Source organism: Colias croceus, chromosome 23 (assembly GCF_905220415.1).
Source record: "Colias croceus chromosome 23, ilColCroc2.1".
NCBI classification, from domain to species: Eukaryota; Metazoa; Arthropoda; class Insecta; order Lepidoptera; family Pieridae; genus Colias; species Colias croceus.
In genome coordinates this window covers 7,017,697-7,043,455 of record NC_059559.1, presented here as the reverse complement: position 1 = coordinate 7,043,455, position 25,759 = coordinate 7,017,697, and the positions used below count along the sequence as shown (strand labels likewise).

General features: G+C 33.2%; 2 protein-coding genes and 1 long non-coding RNA gene across 5 annotated transcripts; 1 reads left to right on the top strand and 2 right to left on the bottom strand.

Annotated features, from left to right (window-relative positions):
- Nucleotides 1–1,208: 1,208 nt before the first annotated feature.
- Nucleotides 1,209–7,364, bottom strand: LOC123702387 (zinc finger protein 2-like). Of its 2 annotated transcripts, none has more exons than XM_045650130.1 (3): nucleotides 6,954–7,364; nucleotides 6,164–6,298; nucleotides 1,209–1,705 (listed from the first exon to the last, which is right to left on the bottom strand). In XM_045650130.1, the coding sequence occupies exons 2-3, from the start codon at nucleotides 6,199–6,201 to the stop codon at nucleotides 1,228–1,230; spliced, it is 516 nt and encodes a 171-aa protein (XP_045506086.1). In that variant the 5' UTR covers nucleotides 6,202–6,298; nucleotides 6,954–7,364; the 3' UTR covers nucleotides 1,209–1,227. The 2 variants fall into 2 exon arrangements, with proteins under 2 accessions (XP_045506086.1, XP_045506085.1); XM_045650129.1 differs by having other exon boundaries at nucleotides 6,180–6,298; nucleotides 6,954–7,317.
- A 2,710-nt stretch (nucleotides 7,365–10,074) lies between these two features.
- On the top strand, nucleotides 10,075–24,761 carry LOC123702386 (pyrimidodiazepine synthase-like). Of its 2 annotated transcripts, none has more exons than XM_045650127.1 (6): nucleotides 10,075–10,197; nucleotides 19,157–19,345; nucleotides 20,228–20,394; nucleotides 21,288–21,390; nucleotides 22,506–22,639; nucleotides 24,430–24,761. In XM_045650127.1, exons 1-6 carry the CDS (start codon nucleotides 10,170–10,172, stop codon nucleotides 24,547–24,549), a joined length of 741 nt encoding a protein of 246 aa, XP_045506083.1. In that variant the 5' UTR covers nucleotides 10,075–10,169; the 3' UTR covers nucleotides 24,550–24,761. The 2 variants fall into 2 exon arrangements, with proteins under 2 accessions (XP_045506083.1, XP_045506084.1); XM_045650128.1 differs by having other exon boundaries at nucleotides 19,157–19,330; nucleotides 24,430–24,760.
- LOC123702388 lies at nucleotides 12,624–13,306 on the bottom strand. Its single transcript, XR_006752865.1, has 2 exons — nucleotides 13,056–13,306; nucleotides 12,624–12,682 (listed from the first exon to the last, which is right to left on the bottom strand). It is a non-coding gene; the product is annotated as an uncharacterized LOC123702388 (long non-coding RNA).
- Nucleotides 24,762–25,759: the final 998 nt, after the last annotated feature.

Sequence of the window (25,759 nt, the reverse complement as noted above, 5' to 3'; positions counted from 1 at the left end):
TAAAATTTAAGTGTATTGAATACATACTTCCTTCTGTATAAGCTAAATAAAAATAAGGGCATACTAGAGAAGTCAATAATTTTAAAATTAACAATAGATAACTTAGTTTTATTTCCTTGTAAGTTTAGCTATGTACACAATACACATGTATTTACTCTTTATGTAATACTAGCTTCCGCCCACGACTTTGTACGTGCATCCCCGTTTTTCCCCGTTCCCGCAAGAATTTCGGGAAATCCTTTCTTAGCGGATGCCTACGTCCTAACATCTACCTGCATGCCAAATTTCAGCCCGATACGTCCAGTTGTTTGGGCTGTGCGTTGATAGATCACTATATCAGTCACCTTTGAGTTTTATATATATAGAAGATTTTGTATATAGTACACTGTACAGAGGCGCAAGCACAGCACGAAAACTATAGTCAAAGTATTCGTATCGTCATTGAGAGTTCATGTATGGGAATTTGAAAAGCGCCCCCTGCCCTGCGTTAAAGGAACTAATTTTATATTAAACTAGCGGTCCACCCCGGCTTCGCCCGTGGTACACATTCACGTTTTCTCTACATAAGAACCATCCTCGTACTTCAAGGAATATAATGAAAAAAGAATTAAAGAAATCGGTTCAGCTGTTCTAAAGTTATGCGCTTACCAACACATTTTGGGATTCATTTTTATATTATAGACTAGCTGCCCCGGCGGACGTTTTTCTACCCTATTACCCCTTTTTCGTGATTTCTCTCCATAAAAATCTTCACTTGTACAAACTTTAAAAAAATTTCCGTATTTGGACCGTTCTCAAGCTTTATCAACATTTGGCGATTCATTTATATATCTCGTGTCACAAATCACAATGTTAATTACTATACTCCTCCAAAACGGCTGGACCGATACTAATGAAATTTTGTGTACCTAGTAATATCTAAGAATCGACAAACATCTATTTTTCATATCCCTAAGAGCTAGCGCGCACGAGCAACTTTGTCTCCGCAACTATTTTGTCTCTCCCACCTATGGGCTAGTATGAATGTGCGCGCACGTAGCGACGCAACTCCCCATACAAATTGATGGGAGAGACAAAATAGTTGCGGAGACAAAGTTGCTCGTGTGCGCTAGCTCTAAGCGCAGCTAGTAGATACATATAAGAAGACAATGACGTAATGATAATAATCTTTACTTTGACGATAGCTCGCGCACAAATAAAACACAACAAAAATATCAAAACATTTACTCAACTAATAAAATCACTTTTTCTCTTTTTATCCTTATCATGCTTCTTAGAGTGCAGCACGAGTTTACTCCTCGTGATAAACCGTTTGGAGCACACCTCGCACTCATGCGGCTTATCACCTACATGCGTCTTATAATGCATCAGCATATTGTTCTTTTGCGTAAAACTCTTCGAGCATATATCACATTGGTAGGGTTTAATACCCGTATGTATCTTTTCATGCCTGTCCAGGTCAGCTTTTCTGTAAAAAGACGCCCCACATTCCGTGCAGTTGAAGTTTTTTATCCCCGTATGAGATAGAACATGTATACTCAAATGCCCTGGCTGTGTGTATGTCTTTCCGCACGTAGTACACATATAAGGTCTCTCGCCTGTATGTGTGCGTGTGTGTTTTTTCAACTCGTAGCCCGTTTGAAAAACTTTGCCACACGTTTTGCAAGACTGTGGGTTCTTTGGGATTATGCGTTTTCGTTTTTTCCTGGAATAGATCGAATTTTAGTTGTTCTGAGGACAAAGGAGAAGTTATTGTGCATTTCGGATTTCGAAAAATGAGGGTACTTTCGATATGTGGCTTTTATTTATTTACATTGTTATGTAGAGGTTATTTGGGTATGTAGTTGATTGCTTAAGAGGGCTTATTCAATTTAACGCAAGTCAAAATCTCCGCGATCTATTACGATAGATCGCGGCTTGCGCTATCCTTTTACTATGAACAGCATAGGTCCACAGGAGAGCGCCGAGCAACATGTCCTCTCTCTGGGAAGGCTCGCTGCCGACTGATTTTAATCGGGTCGCGCGCAGTGTTTTATAGTACTTTAAAAAAAATTGTAGAAAAATAATAGAGGTACCTTAGTTGATTTTTTAAATTTAATCTTATAAGTAAGACGTTCTTTTATTGCAATATGTATAAATTATATTCAACTAAGTGAAATATCTTGGTGAAAATAATCATTTTGTCGACTATAATTTCTAAAAAAATTCACATTGTTCGGATTTTAATTTAGTAAGTTAGGAGTCCAAAATAAAAAAAATCTTTTAACTAACTATTTTAATAAGGATTTTTGCAGTTAGTTAAAAAAAAATGTGTGTTAGATCTGTCAGCAATTTCAGATAACTATTTTTATAGTCCAAGATCCCAGAGCGATAAGACATAACAGCTTATTTTCTAAAAGATGAAACTTTAAGTTCTCAGTAGTGTCTCATGTACTTTGTATACCTGCGTGTTTGTGAAGTTTGCCCAGTGACACCTGGGAAGGTACCAGGTGAGAAAGGTGACTAAAAATAAGAGTTACTTTACTTAAATTTAGATGGCTGATTTTTAGATATATTTTATAGAATATCATTCTCAAATGGTATCGCAAGTATCAGACACTTTTCATGGACCAAAACTTTTGTCAGACGCTTTAAAGCTCCACCAAAATTAAATAAACTTTACTTATTTTTTAATGTCTGATTTTTTAATATGTTATCAACATAACTATTACAAAATTATATTTAATCAGTCAGACAAATTGGAATGACCAAAAATCCACTAAACACAAAAAATATTCAGCCGTGAGTACGAACGCGAGAGCACTATATGAGCATGCGTGTCAGAGGGAAGAATGTAAATATTCCAAAAAGTACTTACTGCTTTCGATAAAATATTTCTGCATCTCTTTTCAAATAAAATGAATTTCAACATTAAGGTAATAATTAATAATTATTAAAATTAAAATAATTTATTGCATATATTCGGTAAATTATTTTTTAGCATAGAACCTCCACCTTTTTGTTTTAGGATGAAAAAGAAAATAGTGTGACAGGCTTAGTGCTTGACAAAGTGGTAAAGTCACGTATCGATAAAAATACAATAATTATAATATCTATCTTTTTCATCCCTAATAGTTATTTACGCAATTATGCACATAAATTTAAACAATATTTTTTAAGGTTTCCATTTTTTTAGATTTTTGTGCTCTTCTAGATTGCGTAAAAAATAGATGCGATCTTTAAACAGACTGGACTCCTAATAGGCTAATAGTGACTATTTGTAGCTATCATTTTGAGAGAAAATATGTCAACATAATTTAAAACTCATGCTGCCATATTATCTATAGAAATTTAAAAATAGTCTCTTTTTAACTTGTAGTCAGATACGGTATGTACAAATATATTTATTGAAAGGGCTACAAACTGAAACAATCGATATTTATTTAATGTGAATTGACATTACTTTTAACTTTTTTCTATACTACGTATCTTTGTTATTCAAAATCTGTGGATGTGTCACGCGCTACTATCGATCCCCCTCAATACCATGCCTCCTCCACACTACTCGCGAAGTTGAACGAGGTTAGACGAATAGAATAATGTAGAGAGGCACTTCGACTTACTTCGTCCAACTTTACCTCGCCTCGGCCGACTTCCGTTTGTTGTCGGTTTTTGCGCCCGAGTCAAAGGGCACGAAGTTACCTGAAGTTCGTTCTGAATATGAACGTATGCGTTCCTCGCGAAGTTGAACGAGTGTGTAGTGTAGCACCGCGGACTTCAGTCAACTTCGGCCGAGTACTTCGCCGAGGAACTTCGCGAGTAGTGTGGAGGAGGCATTATTAGGATACTCGTAAACACGCTTGCTTGTGCGCGTGAGCCATTTCGCAATTTAACCACTTTCCAAAAAATACCTCGTGGAACTTTTGATATTGTATTCAAAACACAGACATAGAATCTCGTTACGATTTACCCCCTGACTCGGGCTGTTTAAATGATCTTTACACTTATTGCGTTCCAATGGAAATGGCTCATGCTTACAGTTGCATCTTAGAATAATTTATTGAAAATAGAACATACAGAATATGAATGTATGTGAAATGTCACAAACACGTGCACTGTTTCGCAACGTTGAGATCGTTCGTGTGTACGCACTCGATACGTGTAGAGCGAAGGTTCGAAGATTGAAATGCGTTTCAGAGCGAGTGAGACGTCCATAGTAACACAATATACAGATACATACAGTAAGGAAACTTCATACAAAACGTCCGAAATGGCTCACGCGCACAAGCAAGCGTGTTTACGAGTATCCTAAGGGTATTGAGGGGGATCGATAGTAGCGCGTGACACATCCACAGATTTTGAATAACAAAGATACGTAGTATAGAAAAAAGTTAAAAGTAATGTCAATTCACATTAAATAAATATCGATTGTTTCAGTTTGTAGCCCTTTCAATAAATATATTTGTACATACCGTATCTGACTACAAGTTAAAAAGAGACTATTTTTAAATTTCTATAGATAATATGGCAGCATGAGTTTTAAATTATGTTGACATATTTTCTCTCAAAATGATAGCTACAAATAGTCACTATTAGCCTATTAGGAGTCCAGTCTGTTTAAAGATCGCATCTATTTTTTACGCAATCTAGAAGAGCACAAAAATCTAAAAAAATGGAAACCTTAAAAAATATTGTTTAAATTTATGTGCATAATTGCGTAAATAACTATTAGGGATGAAAAAGATAGATATTATAATTATTGTATTTTTATCGATACGTGACTTTACCACTTTGTCAAGCACTAAGCCTGTCACACTATTTTCTTTTTCATCCTAAAACAAAAAGGTGGAGGTTCTATGCTAAAAAATAATTTACCGAATATATGCAATAAATTATTTTAATTTTAATAATTATTAATTATTACCTTAATGTTGAAATTCATTTTATTTGAAAAGAGATGCAGAAATATTTTATCGAAAGCAGTAAGTACTTTTTGGAATATTTACATTCTTCCCTCTGACACGCATGCTCATATAGTGCTCTCGCGTTTGTACTCACGGCTGAATATTTTTTGTGTTTAGTGGATTTTTGGTCATTCCAATTTGTCTGACTGATTAAATATAATTTTGTAATAGTTATGTTGATAACATATTAAAAAATCAGACATTAAAAAATAAGTAAAGTTTATTTAATTTTGGTGGAGCTTTAAAGCGTCTGACAAAAGTTTTGGTCCATGAAAAGTGTCTGATACTTGCGATACCATTTGAGAATGATATTCTATAAAATACTAGCGGTCCGCCCCGGCTTCGCCCGTGGTACATATTAACGTTTTCTCTACATAAGAACCATCCTCGTACTTCAAGGAATATAATAAAAAAAGAATTATCGAAATCGGTTCAGCCGTTCTCGAGTTATGGAATTACAACGAAAAGTGGCATTGATTTTTATATATTAGATATCTAAAAATCAGCCATCTAAATTTAAGTAAAGTAACTCTTATTTTTAGTCACCTTTCTCACCTGGTACCTGCCCAGGTGTCACTGGGCAAACTTCACAAACACGCAGGTATACAAAGTACATGAGACACTACTGAGAACTTAAAGTTTCATCTTTTAGATAATAAGTTATGTCTTATCGCTCTGGGATCTTACTCTATTAGCTTCGAAATTGACACTAAAAGTGAAATCAAGTAATCATCGGCTCAGTTATCTTGATGGTATTCACAAATACTGTATTAATTGAAAAAAAGTCTTAACTAACTATATAGACAATAAAATTTCCTAAAATTATTAACAATTCATATGTTTGTAAGATAAGTGGTTGATGGACAATCTGGTTTGAAAAATCACATATTTGAGCCAAACAGCGCACGGACAGCGTACACGGCCTTAATATTAATAATATGTACCTATGTTATTATATAAATATACATATTACGTTTAAATTATAGAAATGCCAGAATATTCAATGTTATGTAAAAAATATTTAAGGAAGTCTTTTCTACGACAGATTGAAGTGAAACTTCTTTAGTCGGGTTGAGAGTAAAATTTCAAAATTACGTCATGGCAATTCCGTCACGTCATGGAGCAAGGCGACGATTTTGGTATCTTTGAATCTTGCCCAAGAAGTTTTACTTCTGTCATCTGTGCTCGTTAAAACGCTGCCATTTTCCATATACCTTTACCATTTAATCAACTCACTTCGTTGGAACCTCTTCCTCATCAGATATTTCAATCACTTCGCACTTGACGATCACCTCCTCGGGCATACCTTCAAGTTCCACCAGCTCAGTCGGCTCTGGTTCAACGTCTTCCATCATCTAAAAGAGAGAATGTTGAAATCATTAAATATCTATTAATTACTAACTTTCCGTCCATAGGTTTGTCCGCTTTGGCTAAAATAGATCAATTATATATCGAGAATTGTATACAGAGCTAGCTGTGCTCCGCTCCTGTTGGTCTTAGCAAGATGATATATAGCCTACAACTTTCCTGGATGGGCTATCTAACACTGAAAGATTTTTTCAAATTGGTCCAATAGTTCCTGAGATTAGGACACTCAAACAAACAAACTCTTCAGCTTTATAATATTAGTATAGATACGCATATTTTTTTTTAATTCATATTATAAAAACGGAACGGAGATGAAATTATGCTTTCGTATTACATGAAATTATTATCATTTAACATGAGAACTTTATACCTCTTTAAGAAATTGAATTATTATAGTCATTCCTTTCTCAATATAACTTAGTTGCAAATCCTATATGTAAGTGAATTTTTCATAACTAAAATTATTGCAAATTAGTGTGATTTTACTTTGCAAAGTTACAAACCAATAAAATTTAATGGGACCGATACAAATTCGCCTATAGATGGAATATCGCACAGCCCTTTTTCTTTTTTCGCGTAAATAAACGAAAAATCGGCGGGGTGAAGGACATTTGTGTCATAAAATACGTATTTAGTACTTACCTGACTCGTTTGACCACTTATTTTAAAGTTTCAACCAGCCAATAAAACTTAATCGTAACATCGTGTTACGGCTGGCTTGTATTCTCATGAATTAACCATTCTCTTGCACATCTAGCGGCAATTCCAATAATAAATAAACAATATTTAGGAAAGTTGTTGGTGTTTACACGCAATGAAAAAATTCGATATCGCCGATATGTCAAACTTAACTTGACAGTGACATGACATTTGACAGCTCAATTTTTTTTGTGGATTTGGTGTTGCCCCATAATGTTTTCAAATTTATCATTTACTTCAAATGTCGTGATAATTTTTAGAGATTTTCAAAACGACGCAATGCGATCAACACGTTAAAATATAAACTGTGAATACGCAAATTAATTTTTTTATCTATACACAAAGTTTCCGTTGTATTGAAGAAAATTGTATACAGTGTATGTGTGTATTTGTGTACATGACAATATATCCCCTATCCCATTTAAAATTAAAACACTAAATTACATATTTTATGTCTTTGATGTCGGTTAAATTTATACGACTTTTTAAACAATTGCGTGTGATAATTTCCCTTGTTATTGTCATTATTTTTTGCTGGTAACATTTTGAAACGTATCGTTCATATAGGTCTACCAGAATCTGATGGCATATTTATATTTAAGAAATAAAAGATTTTCATGTGGCAACTTATTTGACAACTATCAAATTGGTTGTCAAATTATTTGTCTATTTTGCAGTTGATAAATAATTTTTAGGATTTTGTCTAAAAAATCTTCGAAAATGTCGAAAAAGCCGCTGTGATCACAAGCAAGAGGTGTTGTTTATAATGTGTATAGAAAAATATTTGATGAAGAAGGGTCAAACACATCACAATTTTCAATTTAGAAGATTTCATTGGTAAATTGGACTTACCCGCTTTGATACTTTTAATTAAAAAATATTATATGTAGGTAACTATAATATTGTTTGTTGATTGGAATATTATTTTATGAAAACTTATTACAGGAGTTTCCAATTCGGCTATTCGTCAAGTCCAAGCTGTCCAAGTCAATTTTATAATGTGTGTATCTGTTAATACTTACGAAAATAAACATAGTTTTATTTTACTTTTATTTTATTTTATAAAAAATTATAAGCAGTCTAGTTTTCTATCGATATAACATCGATATTTTCACATGGCATAATGATAATGAACATACAAATATAGGTATGTGTAAAATATAATAATATGTATAATACCTGTATAAAAGTAATATGTATAATTGTATATTATACATGTAAGTATGTACCTACATAATATTAAGTGGATATCTCATTATTAAGTACAGTATTGTCCACTTATGTAATGTGACTAATGATATTGAGAACAAACTAAAAAATAAGCAGTATCAAGATCGTTCAGTCCATTTTCCCTAGGGTTGCACACTTAAAATTTTGATTTCCCTAATTGCCATCAGATTCTGGTTTACCTATAATCGTAGACAGAGTAACTAATAGACCCAATGACGATACCTTTCTCACTTACACAAGAAAGAGAGCGAAAATACCATAACAAATGCATAAGACAAAGACACAAATACCCAATTTTTTGTCCCTTATTGTGTAACCTGTTTTTCAAGATCCGCAACTTGAGTTGCGAAACAAACTTTGACAGTTCGTGCCTTCATCGTGCTTGGTGTTCGAATTTTGGATATTATTTAGTAAAAAATCGATACGAGTACATTGAAAAGACGGTGAAATTATCTTAATATAGACATCGAAGTAAATAGAATGGTGCGTTGTCGTGTTATTGCAAGTATAAGCGATAGTGAGAAGAAAATTGCCGGTGTGTCTTTTCACGCGTAAGTACGACTTTATTGTCCTTATTTATAGTTTCTCAGTGATGATTATTTATACTTTAGCCTAAAGTAACAACAAGTCGCGTTAAAACAAGGAAAATATTAGCGTAATATCGATTTTTACATTCAATAACCTATAAACATCAACAAGTAAGTGTTGCCAGTGTCGGGAAAAATAATACCCCGATCATCAATAAAAAAATATTGATTTGACAATATGGCGAAACTCGAAAGTAAATGAATATGAAATCCCATACTAACCCAGTGTTTCGGGAAGACTTCGGCATCGAAAACATATTTTAATTTATTATTTCTCATAGTAATAATTGTGATTGACATAAAATTACACTTATAATTTTAGAGAACCTGAACTACCTGCGAGCATTAATTATTATTAACCTATGTTTATCGATTTGTTTCCAGATGATCCAGACCTACGTAATTAATGGATCGAAGTGGTAGAAAAGATTGGATTCTCACAAAATATTGTAAAATATGAACAAGCCAATGAAAAAGTAAGAAATGTGTTTCGTCATCAATAATTAATCTGCTTATATTTTTTGTATCTACTAAATTGATTATAAAGACAAAAGAAAAATCTCATAACTGGTTTTATTTAATTGCTCCTAAAAATATTTACCCTTTCCAAAACATCCGGGAGCTCGGATACTGTGGCAACATTCAACTTATACATTGACACACATTGACAAACTATCTTTGTCTCAGTCGCGGTTACAGAGTACCTTTGTCTATTAGTTTCTCAGTCTACGTTCATATATAATATATTAATTGTATGAATGAATCACATGAATAATTGCATTTTTATTTAAGTTGAAATATCTATTAAATTTATATTCAAATAAATACCTAAATGACAGCTTAACTAAAAATTTACATCCGTTGATACCTTTAAAATAATTTATTTACATACCTATATACCACACCTAAACACATTTTGGTAGGTAAGTACCTACCTAGGCACTGTTTCCAATTTTTATTGCATTTTCATGAATAATATATTATTAATGAGAAGCAGTTACATAGATAAAATTATTCAAAATACAGATTGAATTGGAATACTATCGCATATCGCAATGTAGGTAAGTCAATAAAAAATTAACTAAAGCGTACACATGCGCGCGATCCTCGACCTTATACACATAATACGGCTAAATCAAAAAGTTCTCCAGTATCACAACGTCATACAGAATGTTTATGTCACCTAAAATTGGTCGGGTTCTCTATAATCCAGGTCGACAATGATGTCATTCTAGCTTATTTTAAATGTGACGTACCTATTTCCACATTTGAACCGGTACGTTCAAGCACTTCGGAAGAAAATTGTATTTACTCGTGCATTTCTATAAGAAATAAGTGAAAAATGTCGCATTATCAGTTTAAAACAGCCGGTAAGTGACCTTTTAACATTTCATATTTCAAATAGCATAAAAATATTTAAATTCAAACTGTGTTGATGACCACTGCCTGTAAATAAAAAAAAATAACCGTAGGTACATGGCTACTTGACGTAATTTTTTTTTTACTTTTAAGGAGCAAAGAAAAAGCATTTACGTTTAAAAATCAGATCAAACAATGGATTAAAATCGCCAAGGTTATGAGTACCTACTTAGGTTACCAAACAGCTGTTTATGATGTCATTTTAAATGCAAGTGTTTCGTAAATGCAAGTGACAATCGATTACTCTTCCTTAACTATGTCACGGTCGTTAAGTTCGTGTTTAACTGATATGGAATATAGTTAGTTTATATAATATATTTTAGGGTAACATTAAACTGTATTTTATAAAAAAAAAACTAGGCAAATTTTTGAGAAAACACAAATTATACCATAATTATACTTACTAATTTGTAGTATTTCAGTTGAATTTTAAAATTTTAAAATATTTGCTGATAGAATTATTATTATAACAATACGATATCTGTTTTTATTAATTATTTTGTTGTATTAATAACTCATTCATATTTAAACTATGATAAATCAATTAAAAATACTTTCACTAGATAAATGCGGTATCTGGACTGATAAAATTTAATCTTATTGTATTTGCATATCAATAGGTATAATGAAAAAATAATATTATAATCGTTGTCTATAAAATATAACTAGGTATTGTATTAAAGTAAGTCGTGTTATTTAGGTACACTCCGTAGGTATATCTAGCTAGCTATTATTTATTATTCTGTGATATTGGTTCATTCATTTGGATTTATCATTGGATTTATAGGTACTACCTAAGGTAAAGCACCCAATCATCGACACTTTAAGGGGTTCTTACAGCGTTTTTATTAATATTTAGTTTCTTGTTGGTATTTTATGATTCTTTGTTGCTTTGGCAGACAATTTGGGTATCTTTGCATAATATTTTGTATTAAAAACAAGTAAAGTATTTAAAAATAAAGAGATATTTCAAAATAAAAAAATGTTATTTTCGGTCCAGTCTTCGACTGCAGAAATCCATTTATCGACACCCGGTAATCAACATGTTCCAATGACCGACATCTAGTAATCAACAGTTCTATTAATCGTCATCCAATGATCAACAGTTCATGCAGGTAAAAAGTTAAATAAAAAAATAATTATAAGAATAAAAACTGTATTTTATTATTAATCAACTTATAGGTCTGAGTCTTTTTAAGTCTCAATCAGTCTTTTATTACTGTTTTAAATTATCATAAAATAAAAAACAATGGCACTACAATCATTACTTATTCTCTCTATCTCTCTCTATTACTTGCTGTGCGTCCAATTGACCATTCTTTTGGAAACGGAGATGAAATTGCAGATGGAACTCTCTCATAAGCATATGTGGCTATATCGTAGATTTGCTCATTTCATGAAATGGCCAACATAGTTTGATCAGATCGTTAAATCGTCAACGTTTCACGATTTGGTCATCGGCATTTGGCCAGATCGTATAAAATATAGGTTAGGTTAGACTTTAATAAACAACGCACGAGCCGAGCGAGTAAAGCGAGCGTGCCGCGGCAGCGGCCGGCGAGTGCCAGATGCGAATCGCTTTTTAAAAAAGAAACAAAAATGGTCGCATTTCGTGAAATGGCCATCCACGTTTGGCCAGATCGACGATCTGGCCAAATGTGGATGACCAAATCGTGAAACGTTGACGATTTAACGATCTGGCCAAACTAAATTGGCCATTTCATGAAATGAGCAAATCTACGATATGGCCACGACACATACACTACCATGGTGGGTGCCAATTGTCTAGCTGCATTCCCCGTAATCAACACTGTCAAATTGTCCTTATCGTCTCCAGATGATCGGTAGACATGTTTGTCACCTTTTCTTGCAAGAACTTTCCCGGCTTTAGGGGACAAATAGAAGGCGCTCTCGTCCGTATTAAAAATTCTTTGAGGGTCTTCCGAAGCTTCTTTTAGATCGTTTTCTTGTATATATGATTCAACTTCTTTAAACCATTTTTTTATATTTTCTTCCGTTACTGCATCTCGCGCCGTTGTTAAATTTTGTGGTGTTCGCTCAGAAAAAGCAGGATGTCTTTTTAGAAAAAGATTATACCATTTCTTGCCTGGCCTATCGTCAGTAAAAGGCGTTTTTATCTTCTGGTCCATAATAATGCGTTGCACACTGTCAAGCAATTCGTCTCTTGTAATGGGAATGTGTTTTCCCGCCATGTCAATTACCCATTTTTCTAAAAGGTTTTCTGCTTCTGTAGACAAATAGGTAGGTACTAGGACCCATAGAATACTCGACTGGAGTTTTACCCGAAATTTTGTCATATAGGGTAATCCTGGGCACACCATACTTATTTGCTGCAGTTGTAATTTTTTCGCTTTTCGACCGCTTCTATAGCCTGAGCCATTTGTGCAGGCGTGTAATTTTTTTTAGGCGCCATTTCTGTCAAAAAAAAACTTATGTCGATTATTGGATTGTATGGTATACCCAATCATCGACACGGTTGTCGATCATTGGAAACAGTTTGACAATCTAGATGGAAGATGTTTTTTTATAAAGTGCTTGAAACACTTAGCTAAATTACAAATCAAGCTGCTTATATTATGAAAAATTTATATTTCGACATTTGTCGATAATTAGAAAATGCGATGAAAAAATATCCAATGATCGACAAGCGTGTTTTGGCATCTCAACTTAACCTCTCATTACTAAAAACCTACTAAAAGGTATTGAATTTCATCTCCAATCAAATAAATAATTATCAATCTCGGTAAATCAAACCAAACATAAGTTATGTGCAATATTTGCTACTCACCTCCTTAAGGATTCCGCTAGTAAAACTGGATTTCCGAAAGAGTTGTCCGCCGGTCGATATTTACACCTTCACCATTTTGTACAAAATGGCCGAATGTAGGAAATGTCATCCACAATGACTAGTTAGTGACAGTTGTCTATGGCTCAAAGCTTTGGTGCGTTCGAAAAACGTTTAATAGTGTTATTTTTTTGAGTTTAGTTTTTTAGTGTCGAACAATGGTGCGTTGTCGAGCATTGGGTGCTTTACCTTACGTATTAACATTTTGAAAAACTACGAAAAAGCGACCGGCTGGATCCGGGCGTGCACGGTGCAACTTGTATGTAAAATATTCGTTTGCCATAAAGTGAATTCGAATGCGAATTCGATTCGAATCGATGCGATTTTTTTTTTTGTAAGTATTTAATAGATTAATTTTTATGCCGAAAATAAATTAAATAGGTAAAAATCGGCCTTGCAATTAGATAGCTTGAGACCTGATATAGGACATTATTTATGAGGAGGATTTATCCCGGGAACGGTAGTTATGCAGGATTTTCTTTGACTACGCGGGCGAAGCGGCCGCGGCGTGTAGAAACCTAGTCAGAAACTATGATATATAAAAGGCTAGATACGTTACCCGCTCTCTATTTTGGCAAGAAAAAACTCAGGTAAGTGCCCGAGTTTCACTTAGTCACGCACCATTCAGCGTCGTGGCTGGACGTTCTTTTCGTATTTTAATCGGCAGTTGTTATTACGAAGTACATGAGTGAGACATGTATTATGTCTCGTGCGTGAGAGTGAAAGAGAGAACAACTGTATTGGTGATAATGCGTTAGTAAGTAGGTATGTATTAATTACGCTGTTTTTTAGTGCAATGATGTTGGCGTATGCCGCGTCTACTAGTATAATAGGTCATTGGTCAGAAAACAATAAATGGATGTGTAATAACGAGTTAAAGTCATAAATGAAAGTAATATGAAGAATTATATTATGTAGTTCTGTCTGTCACGCTTTCTTGGTTAAACTAGCGACCCGATATTTTAGCCAACTGTGACAGACAGAGTAATGGTTTTAGAATAATAGGTATGTCTGAAGTAAAATTAATTTTTTCATCACACTAATATTTTCCCATCCGAGGCAAATATTTGTGTGATGAACATAAATGTTTTCTTTTAAATTACATGATGTACCTATAACTACTTAAGTAGGTACATTATCACTACATAGTATAAAACAAAGTCGCTTTCTCTGTCCCTATGTCCCTTTGTATGCTTAAATCTTTAAAACTACGCAACGGATTTTGATGCGGTTTTTTTAATAGATAGAGTGATTCAAGAGGAAGGTTTTTGGTATATAATTTATTAGGTTTTAGACAAAGCGGGCGAAGCCGCGGGCGGTAAGCTAGTGTAATTTAAAAGAAAAATATAATATTCTGCATCGGACCGTGTATGTTTTAAGTTTCCGTACCGAAAGGGTAAAACGGGACCCTATTACTGAGACTTCATTGTCTGTCTGTCTGTCTCCAGGCTGTATCTCATAAACCGTGATAGCTAGAAAGCTGAAATTTTCACAAATGATGTATTTCCGTAGCCGCTATAACAACAAATACTGATAATTAAAAAAAAGTAAATATCAAGGGACATATACGGAACCCTTCGTTGTCGAGTCCGGCTCGCCCTTAGCCGGTTTTTTAACATACTTGTTATAAGTATTAGTAGGTATTTATTAGAATTTATTAACATGATGGTTACCATAGCACCCGAATACCTACCTAGTTACCAAAAAAAACAAAAAAGAGAAATAAAGGGTAGGGACAGACGATTGTACGTACTTTTATACATATACATACCTATAATATTTGTATGTTGGTTAAAATGTACTACGTACTTATTACGTCATACCTCATGACTCACTGATTATTAACCGACTTCAAAAAAAAGGAGGAGGTTATCAATTCGGCCGGTATATTTTTTTTTTTTTTTTTTTTTTTTTTATGTATGTACACCGATTACTCCGAGGTTTCTGAACCGATTTACGTGATTCTTTTTTTGTTCGATGCGGAATGGTGTCGAATTGGTCCCATAAAAATTTTATTCGGCTAGGCCTAGTAGTTTTTATTTTATGAGCATTTTTGTCTGTACTCGATGACTTAATTTCAATGTAGCAAGTAACTTTGATTCACTTCCCAATAACCGATTAAGCTGAAATTTTGTATACGAATGTAAATTGGATAGCGATGAAACATTATCATGACATGGAGCTGATCTGATGATGGAATCGGAAGGTGGCCATAGGAACTCAGTAATATATTGACTCAACTTTATCGAGTTTGGGCTCGTTTGATTCGTGTTGAAAAATACACTAAAAAGTATTAAATAAAAATAACTGCGTTAAAAACAACCGACTTCAAAAACGGAAAAGTAAGAAATAAAAAAGATTTGATATTATTAATTACTACATATTATTTTTATGTGCTATTTATTAAATAGGTTTGAAGTCGGTGCCAAACACTAAGCACTTAGTATTAAGCCCATGCACCGACATCAAACCTTTTTAGTAAATAGCACATAAAAATAATATGTAGTAATTAATAATATCAAATCTTTTTTATTTCTTACTTTTCCGTTTTTGAAGTCGGTTGTTTTTAACGCAGTTATTTTTATAGTACAATAAACAGTTTTAATACTATTCTAAATAATATGTTAATTTATTTTAAGTACCTATTATATTAGATTTAAGGATTAAGTCGTAGAAATCGCAGTGTTTTTATGCAATATGCATAATTTAATTTAGGAAATACTTACTTACATATCTATAAAAAATAAGTAAGGATTACCTATCTCTTCAAACAATATTACTAGACTCTAGAGATGTTATACCTACATATTATCACAAATTACTACATAGGTAGTAGGTATTTGTTATACTGTGTCCCGCAGTTTTTCCCGCAGTGCTCCGCTCCTGTTGGTCTTAGCGTGATGATATATAGCTTATAGCCTTCCTCGATAAATGGGCTATCTAACAACGAAAGAATTTTCAAATCGGACCAGTAGTTCCTGAGATTAGCGCGTTCAAACAAACAAACTCTTCAGCTTTACAATAACAAGTAAAGATGAACAACGTCGCATGTACAACAAGTATTTTATTGTTCTCTTTATCGCGATAATGAATTACGGTAACACATTTCACTTTGATAACATTGAATGCAGAACAAACAGCCTAGATTGTTAACTATTCTTATGTAAATACTAGCTTTCCGCCCGCGGCTTCGCCCGCGTTTTCAAAGAAAAACCCGCATAGTTCCCGTTCACTTAGAATTTCCGGGATAAAACCTAGCCTATTTTGCTCAGTGAAGATGCAGCTTTCTAATGGTGAAAGAATTTTTGAAATCGGTCCAGTAGTTTATGCGTGAAAACCATACAAACATACATACATAATTATAAACCTTTCCTCTTTATAATATTAGTATAGAATATAGATGATATTATTATTTTTACCTACTCTTATTGTATTTTTAGTATTTTTACCGACTGCCAATCAAATGAGCGGCCATGCTGCAAAAAGCGGCCATGTTTCTAAAGCAACAGTTCTTATTAGGCAAATAAGGAGCCGCTATATGAATCTATACTCTATAAATGGGCTATCAAACACCGAAAGATTTTTTCAAATCGGAACAGTAGTTCCTGAGATTAGCACGTTCAAACAAACAAACTCTTCAGCTTTATAATATTAGTATAGGTAGTATAGATATGTTAAAATAATTGTTTATTACGACTATTACATTTTTTCATAATTGTGAACATTCTATAAGCCGTTAATTGCATTCAAAAACCGTGTCAGTACAATTTAGATAGAAAATATAGGTCAGTTTATACGTTGAGTTATTTTTGTATACTTTGTGCAATTCGTGAGATATTTGATGATAGAAAGGTCAATGACTCTTGATATATTTTAGCCATCGTATAAATATGTACCATGAATTACTATAAACATCTGTCTTTTATTTATTTGTTGGAGAACACACGTAACAAAACTTTAACCATGTAATCCATGACGTGACGGTATTGCCATGACGCCACTTTGGAATTTTACTGTCAACGCGCTTATACAATTTTCACTTTAAAAAATCGACATCTTATATGATGCTCTTGATGAGTTACAACATTCTGTAATTCAGTGTCTTATAAAGTTAGTTAAAAGTTTATTTATTGTCATCTTGAATGTTTTTAAAGAGTTAAGAGTGTAACATAACACTAAGGCTGGTTGCAGAGTTTGACCGACCATCAGTGCGTACCTACGTCAGTCGCGCTTGTCATATGTATGGAAATTCATAAAACCTTTCATACACAGTTGACAGATATATACTACGTACATACAGTTAGGAAACTAAGCCCCCCCATGAAATTATGACGTATAGCTATAGGGCTGTTACTTTTTGATATTTAACCGACTTAAAAATAAAGGAGAAGGTTATCAATTCGGCCTGTATATTTCTGTTTGCTTTTTTTCACAGTTGATTTTGTGGTAATTTGGAGATTAAAAACCGTTAAAATACAAAAATGGTGTAGCCTAAATATGAATTTACAAGAAGAAACAATCCGAATTAATACAGCTTGTAAAAGTAAATACGTTTTTATCAGTGCTATATTTCGAAATCTAGTTTTGTTATGGACGCCGAAGGCTATTTAATGTACCTACCTAAATTATTTATAATGCTTGATATTTGTATTATACATATATTCAATAATTATTTTAAACCAGAATTTACAATACTTGTATGTAGGTATACCTACTAAATTATTTTTAAAACGATAAATTAAATTAAATTAAAAAACACAAAATATGCAAAAATAAATTAAAATTATTATTATACGAGCATAGAACCTCTACCTTTTTGTTTTAGGAAGAAAAAGAAAATAGTTTGACAGGCTTAGTGCTTGACAAAGTGGAGACGCCACGTATCGATAAAAATACAATAATTATAATATCTATCTTTTTCTTCCCTAATATTTACGTAAATAAGCACATAAACAAGATTTTTTTAAGGTTTCCTTTTTTTTATATTTTCGTGCTCTTCTAGATTGCGTAAAAAATAGGTGCGATCTTTAAACAGACTGGACTCCTAATAGGTACTATTTGTAGCTATCATTTTGGTAGAAAATATGTCAACATAATTTAAAACTCATACAGTCATACTGCCATATCTATAGAAATTAAAAAATAGTCTCTTTTTAACTTGTAGTCAGATACGGTATTTACAAATATATTTATTGAAAGGGCTACAAACTGAAACAATCGATATTTATTTAATGTGAAATGACATCACTTTAAACTTTTTTCTATACTATGTATCTTTGTCATTCAAAATCTGTGGATGTGTCACCCGCTACTATCGATCCCCCTCAATACCCTCGAAAACACGCTTGATGGGGGGGAGCCATTTCGAACATTTTGTATGAAGTTTCCTTACTGTATGTATCTGTATATTGTGTTTCATAGCTAGACCGACCATACGCACGCGTATTGTCATGCGCATTAGTGTCATAGTCATACAATAATTATTGTTGATGCGTATCGTCAGGACCGACCGACGGTACGCACTGATGGTCGGTCAAGCTCTGCAACCAGCCTTAGCATGCAAAGCCAGTTTTAAAACTGATTAGATTTTAATCCAATTATAGGACAATACCTACAACATGCATTTTTAGTTGACGTATCCAATATTAAAGACGTATATAAATAATAGAACATCGTGTCTTAACAGTTTCATACAGCAGCCGACGGCCGTTTAAAAGTCGCACATGCATAGTTTACGAATCTATAAAGATTATTAAGATACAGACAGACAAATTTATTCACACTGTTTATTTGTACCCTTACGAAACATGTGTTCTACATATAAAAATACTAGAATATACAACATGAACATAGTAATTAATTTTCATACCACCTAGAACTAACTTCATGCTGTTAAATTGAGGTGTCGGTGTGCGCGCGCATCGTAAAAATTCACTCTCATCATTTTTCTCCATCGTGCCAAAAGAAGTATAACTTCAAAAAACCTTTTTTATAAATACATAAATAATTAAATAGATAGTTATTATTTATTATCTGTATTCCAGGCCCCCTCCCCCCACCAGCTCTTCCATCAGACAAACTGCGTTTATATCATGTTGATATGAACCCCTACGGACACAGAGTTCTGCTCATCCTAGAGGCTAAGAAGGCAAAGTACGAGGTCTATAAACTGGACCCCTTGAGGCTTCCGGAGTGGTTCAAGGCAAATAACAGACGATGTGAGTATTTTAAAGGTAATGATTGAGTTGTATTTAAAAAACAATTATTGCAAGTAAAAAAGTAAAGTATGTAACCTATAATTATGTACGTAGTATATATCTGTCAACTGTGCTATTATTTTAGTTTTTGATCAACACCATTCTTATCAACATAATTTTTCCAAGTAACTAATATAAATAGAGAATTTTTATGTGAATATACTTACATGGAATATAAAAATAATTTTAGAAATTACACAGGGGCTGGGCTGAATATTAATTTGAATGTAATATGTAACAAATCACAGCAAGTCACCGACTATTAACAAAGTGAGGGTGGTCAAACGTCGTACAAACAACGTCCGAGCCCCTACGATTCGTACGAATGCAAGACTTACTATTCATCCATAAAAATATTAAATCAAAAGTTACGTCTAACAATAAATTATTTTATTTTTTTACTAGCGGTCCGCCCCGGCTTCGCCCTAGGTACATATTTCGCAATAAAAAGTAGCCTTTGTTCTTTCTCAGGGTCTAAAGATTGTGCCAAATTTCATAAAAATCGGTCCAGTAGTTAATGAGCCTATTCATTACAATCAAACAAAGTTTTCCTCTTTATAATATAAGTGTAGATTGAAACTCCGCTCGTATTGGTCGAACCGTGATATTATATTCATCTATAGCTCTCCATAAACTCGAACAATCTCAAAACAGTTATTTATTCAATAAGTCTTCTTTTAATAATGCTCATGCATCGTAAAAATACAGAAAATAATAATTTACCACCTATGGATGGACCAACTAATCTGACAAATTTTTTCCTTACGAACCTGAAGATAGTTGTTCCTCAGATTAACTCGTTCAAGATCTTCAATTTAAAAAAATAATATATTTTATTTTTGTTCTTATATATTTCAGACAAAATACCAGTTCTCGAAGTACCCACAGACCAAGGGGACAAATACATATTCGAAAGTGTGGTTATCTGTGATTATCTTGACGAAAGGTACCCTAGGTACCCTCTGCACTCGAGCGACCCCTTCACCAAGGCACAGGATCGACTGCTGATTGAGAGATTTAATGAGGTTAGTATTTTCATTGTCATATCACCCTTTTTAGATATTAGTTAATTACAAAAGGTACCCTAAGTACCCTAAGGTACGGGATCGGTTGTTGATCGGAACATTTAATAATAATAATTTTCAATATCCTCTCATACTTATTCTTTTATTTTTTTTATTACAAAAGGTACCCTAGGTACCCTTTTCTTTCGAGTGACCTCTTTAGTCTTTACCAAGACTCAGGATCGGCTTTTGAAATAGATACTAAATGATATTCATTTCTTCTTATCTATCTCATTCATATTACTTAAATCTTAGTTAATTACGAAAGGTACACTAAGTTAATTTTTGCATTCGTTTTCATAAAACCGGCCATAATGTAAATTCCTCAGAGCGGAATAATTTTTAATAGTTGACATTGCAGTTATATTGATGCAGACAATTGCTATACTATAATTATTATATTATTTGTGCTAATAACATATTAATTTTGTATTTGTACAGCTTCGTAAGGTGAATAAGGACAGAAACTTGTGATATTTTCACAATGATGCAATGTGCAAACTTATGAAATTTTGCTATTTATAATAAGCATAAGAACAATCCTCGTACTTCAAGGGATATTATCTACACTAATATTATAAAGAGGAAAACTTTGTTTGTTTGTTTGATTGTAATGAATAGGCTCATAAACTACTGGACCGATTTTATATTCTTTCACCATTCGAAAGCTACATTATCCACGAGTAATATAGGCTATATATTATCACGCTAAGACCAACAGGAGCGGAGCCACGAGGGTGAAACCGCGCGGCACAGCTAGTGAAAAAATAATTAACGAAATCGGTTCAGCCGTTCTCAAGATTTGTATATTTACTGATTGATTACTCCATTTACTGATTATCCGTTATTTTCAGTTGATCAAAGGCAGCTTGGAATGCTTCGATACAAACTTTGTATTTGGCAGTGAACAAATTTTACATACTTTGGATGTGTTCGAAAAGGAATTAGCGTCAAGAGGTAAAATTTTAATCTATAATACATGCGAAATATTATATGTTTGTTTGCTTGTTTGTTACTCCTTCACGCAAAAAAATGTTGAACCGATTTTCATGAAATTTGGCACAGAGGTAATGTGGATTGACACAAGGGAACAATATAATATAGGGAATATGCATAAAATTTTAAATGGCCTAAAATATTTTTTTCTCGAATACTTATTATCGTAATATTATAATGAAAAGGATTTTTTTTATTTACTTTTTATTTAAACCCCTAAAATAATATTCAAAAAGTGCAAAATAAGTGAGCGAAATTCAAACTGCCAGAACGCGCCACCACTGGTCGAACGAAATGTGACGTCATTTGACACGACATTGTATGAATCATCACTCCATACTCCATAGTAAACACAAGGTAAACACCCACTGGACGTGTCATGTGACGTCACGCAAAGCGCGCGCACAATGGCGGCGTTTGAACTGCTTACATTTTTTAAAAGTTTTAAATTTCATTTTTAAAAATATCTAGAGTATTTTGAAGCCCATTAATATTTTTTTCTACGTTATAAAATAGTAAACTATTAATTTAAGACAAAAAAGAAAAACATGAATATTCCCATACAATCAAGATAATAATTGTACTCCAGTAACGATTTACTAGTATTTTCCTCATTCATTTTATTTAAATTTTCTTGAGTTTCACCAAAACAACATTCTACCATCTTTGGCTTAGTTGGAAGTGACCCTGCCTTCCAAGCCAGAGGTCGTGGGTTCGATTCCCACCCGGAGCAAATATTTGTGTGATGAACATAGATTTTTGCTCTGTGTCTGGGTGTTGATTGTCTATATAAGTATTTATTTAAAATTACATAATTATGTATGCTTATCAGCCATCTGGTTTCCATAACACAAGCGAAAGCTTAGGTTACTAGTGGTCCGCCCCGGCTTCGCCCGTGGTACATATGAAAAATAGATGTTGGCCTATTCTCAGACTTACCCGTTATGCACAGAAATTTTTCATGAGAATCGGTCCAGCCGTTTCGGAGGAGTATGGCAACGAAAACTGTGACACGAGAATTTTATATATTAGATTATTATTTATGCAAAAATACATCTTACCTCTGCACATTTAAGGTACAAACTACTTCGGCGGGAGCAGACCAGGCATGTTGGACTACATGATCTGGCCCTGGGTGGAGAGACTGTACCTCATGAGAGTGATCAGTGAGAAGAAGTTTGATGACAAACGGCATCTGTTCCCCAATTTTGTGAGTTGAAAGATATATTTTATTCGTCTCATAATAAATCTATACTAATATTATAAAGCTGAAGAGTTTGTTTGAACGCGCTAATCTCGGGAACTACTGGTCCGATTTGAAAAATTCTTTCGGTGTTAGATAGCTCATTTATCGAAGAAGGTTATCTTATCTTAATATCTTAAATAAATAAATAAATAAATATCTTAAAATTCTTAATATATGTATATTATAAAGGCGAAAGTTTGTAAGTATGGATGTATGGATGTTTGTTACTCTTTCACGTAAAAACTACTGAACCGATTACAATGAAATTTAGCACACATATAGAGGGTAACTTGGATTAACACATAGGATAGGTTTTATCCCGGAAATCCCACGGGAACAGGAATCGCGGCTCTTCTTTGAAAACGCAGGCAAAGCCGCGGGCGGAAAGTTAGTATGTAAATATGTGAATGAATCCGTGTTATTTGCTTGTTCTTTACTTTTTAACAGTTGGTTTAACAATTTGCTGGCTAATTATAAAATAATAATAAAAATTTATGAAGTACCATGTCCCCTAGTGAGGTAAGAGGCAGATGCATTATATATCTGTTTTTAAATTTATAAATAACTATACCCGGCGCGGCCTAAGATGATCCCTATGACAGTTCGTCTTAGTGATTGCTCGTATGATGGATCGTGTCGATACTTTACTATTTTATAGGCAAAGGCGTGGTTTGCATTCAGCCACGTCGGTAAACATGTTTTTACAAATATTATAAAATGAATTTTTAACGTCTATTATGTAAACGAAACGGTAAGTAAAACGAAAGTTTTCCAAAACATAAAAATGCACCTTATCATTTTCTCGTAATTTTTAACCCGTTTAACACAGTGTATATTATTTTATCATGAAAATGGAATCCCCCATTTAATTTTTCTAAAACTTATATTATCATAGGTAAGTAAATTAACGCGAACGGAAATTAATTAAATAATTATGCTGCGATCTTCTGTTCCATTCAATAGTGAATGAACTATAGCTTAAGCATGGAAAAAATGTGAACTCGTTTCCATTATCGAAATTTGTTTATCGATACTTTCCGCACTAGTCGATAAATGCCAACGATGTAAGTTTTGAAGGACGTAAACGTAAAGTCAGATTGTTATAATTTCTCGTAAATGTTAAGAATTGTTATAATGCCAACGGAATATCATTGTAATGGCATAAAGCTACGTAAAAATTAATAAATGCCATTTTTAGACGCCTCCAATACGTTTCTAATTTAATGGTGACGCCATTACAAGTTTGTCTCTTGAGAATAACTGTCAGTGTCATAGGGATCATCTTAGGCCGCGCCGGGTATATCTTACCGCCTGCGGCTTCGCCCGCTTTGACCCAAACCTTATAAATTATATACTAAATAAATGTTTCTATCTATCTATCTATCTATCTATCTATAAAACCTTCCTCTTGAATCACTCTATCTATTAAAAACCGCATCAAAATCCGTTGCGTAGTTCGAAAGATTTAAAAGCATACAAAGGGACATAGGGACAGAGAAAGTGACTTTGTTTTATAATAAGTAGCGCTATTTAATTAAATTTGTATTATCTATATTTTGTATAAGTATACTGTCGTAAGATTGTAAATCCCTTGATATAATTAAATCTAACTCACGAGAGTATCTATCGAAAAATTGTGATCTCGTAGATAAATAATCGAACGTGACATAAATAAAAGAAAGAGCCTCGGGATTATAGATAGTAACCCTACTAAGTTATAGTTTATAATAATAATTATTTTTTAATTATTACAGGCGGACTGGGGTGACCAGATGCAACTAGATGACGTTGTCAAAAAGCACGCCCGTTCACCGCAAGAATATTTCGATTACTACAAAAACGCTAGGACCCATTCGATGGGATATTATTTATAAAACCACGTAAATAAGAATTATTGTAAGCCTGAGAATGTAAATGTTAGGCAAAGGTTTCTTTTTTTGTTATGTTTTATACGTAATTTTTACGATTAAATTTCTCTATAAATATCTATACTTAATATTATAAAGCTGAAGAGTTTGTTTGTTTGAACGCGCTAATCTCAAGAACTACTGGTCCGATTTGAATGTTTATATATTATCATCGGTGTTAGATAGCCCATTCATCGAGGAAGGTTATATAGGCTATATTTTAACACGTTAAGACCAACAGAAGCGGAGCAATGCGGGTAAAACCGCAGGGCACAGCTAGTCATAGATAATGATGAGGATTATTTTTATATGTGTTTCTAAATGATAACTAAAAAAATAGTTTGATAAAATCTTAATTTTTTTTGAAGCCTAGTAAGTAAGTTACGTCGAGTCGAATTTCTTATTTATTCTTTCACAGATTACAAAAAAAAAAACTTAAACATTACCTATAATCACAGAATAATAACTGGTAACAATTCTAATTATTAGGTATTTGGTATTTATATCGTGTAAAATGACGTATAAGAAAACTGCGTATTTTTCATTGAGATAATAATACTACGTATGGAGGAGACACCACGAGCAATATCTGTGCGCCATTTTTTTGCTCTAAGTTTTAAAAATTATTATCTAGTTAGGTACCTACCGATGAAAGTTATTCCTTTGCACTTTTCCGTATTATTTGTGCAATATCGTAACACACACGAAGGCTTATTGGATGCGTTTCACTTTAAAACAAATAAAAAATGAGCGTGCAGTTACGCCATATGGCGTATGTTGAGCGGAACACAAGTGATGTAGGCGGTGTCGTCTCCATATGTATATCTCAATGGTATTTTTGTTTTATTTTTTTCACGAGTTGAATTATTTTTAACTCTAGTTGTTTTTACATCACAATATTTTATTTTTCTGACTACGCTCAGCGATCGGCATTTCTTATTTAAGATAACGGTTAAGGTAAGTATATGTTCGTAAAGTCAATTATATAATTTCTTAATTAAATAACTAAGTACTTATAAGTTCGCAAACCATTATAGTTATTTTTATTTATTCTTTATTACCGAAATGTTATGTTATGATCGAACTTTCGATATACAGGTTGTCCAACCGTTGGTATACTACTTAAGCTCAATATACTTTTGCATACGCTGAGTACGTAAAAAATACTTATAAAATT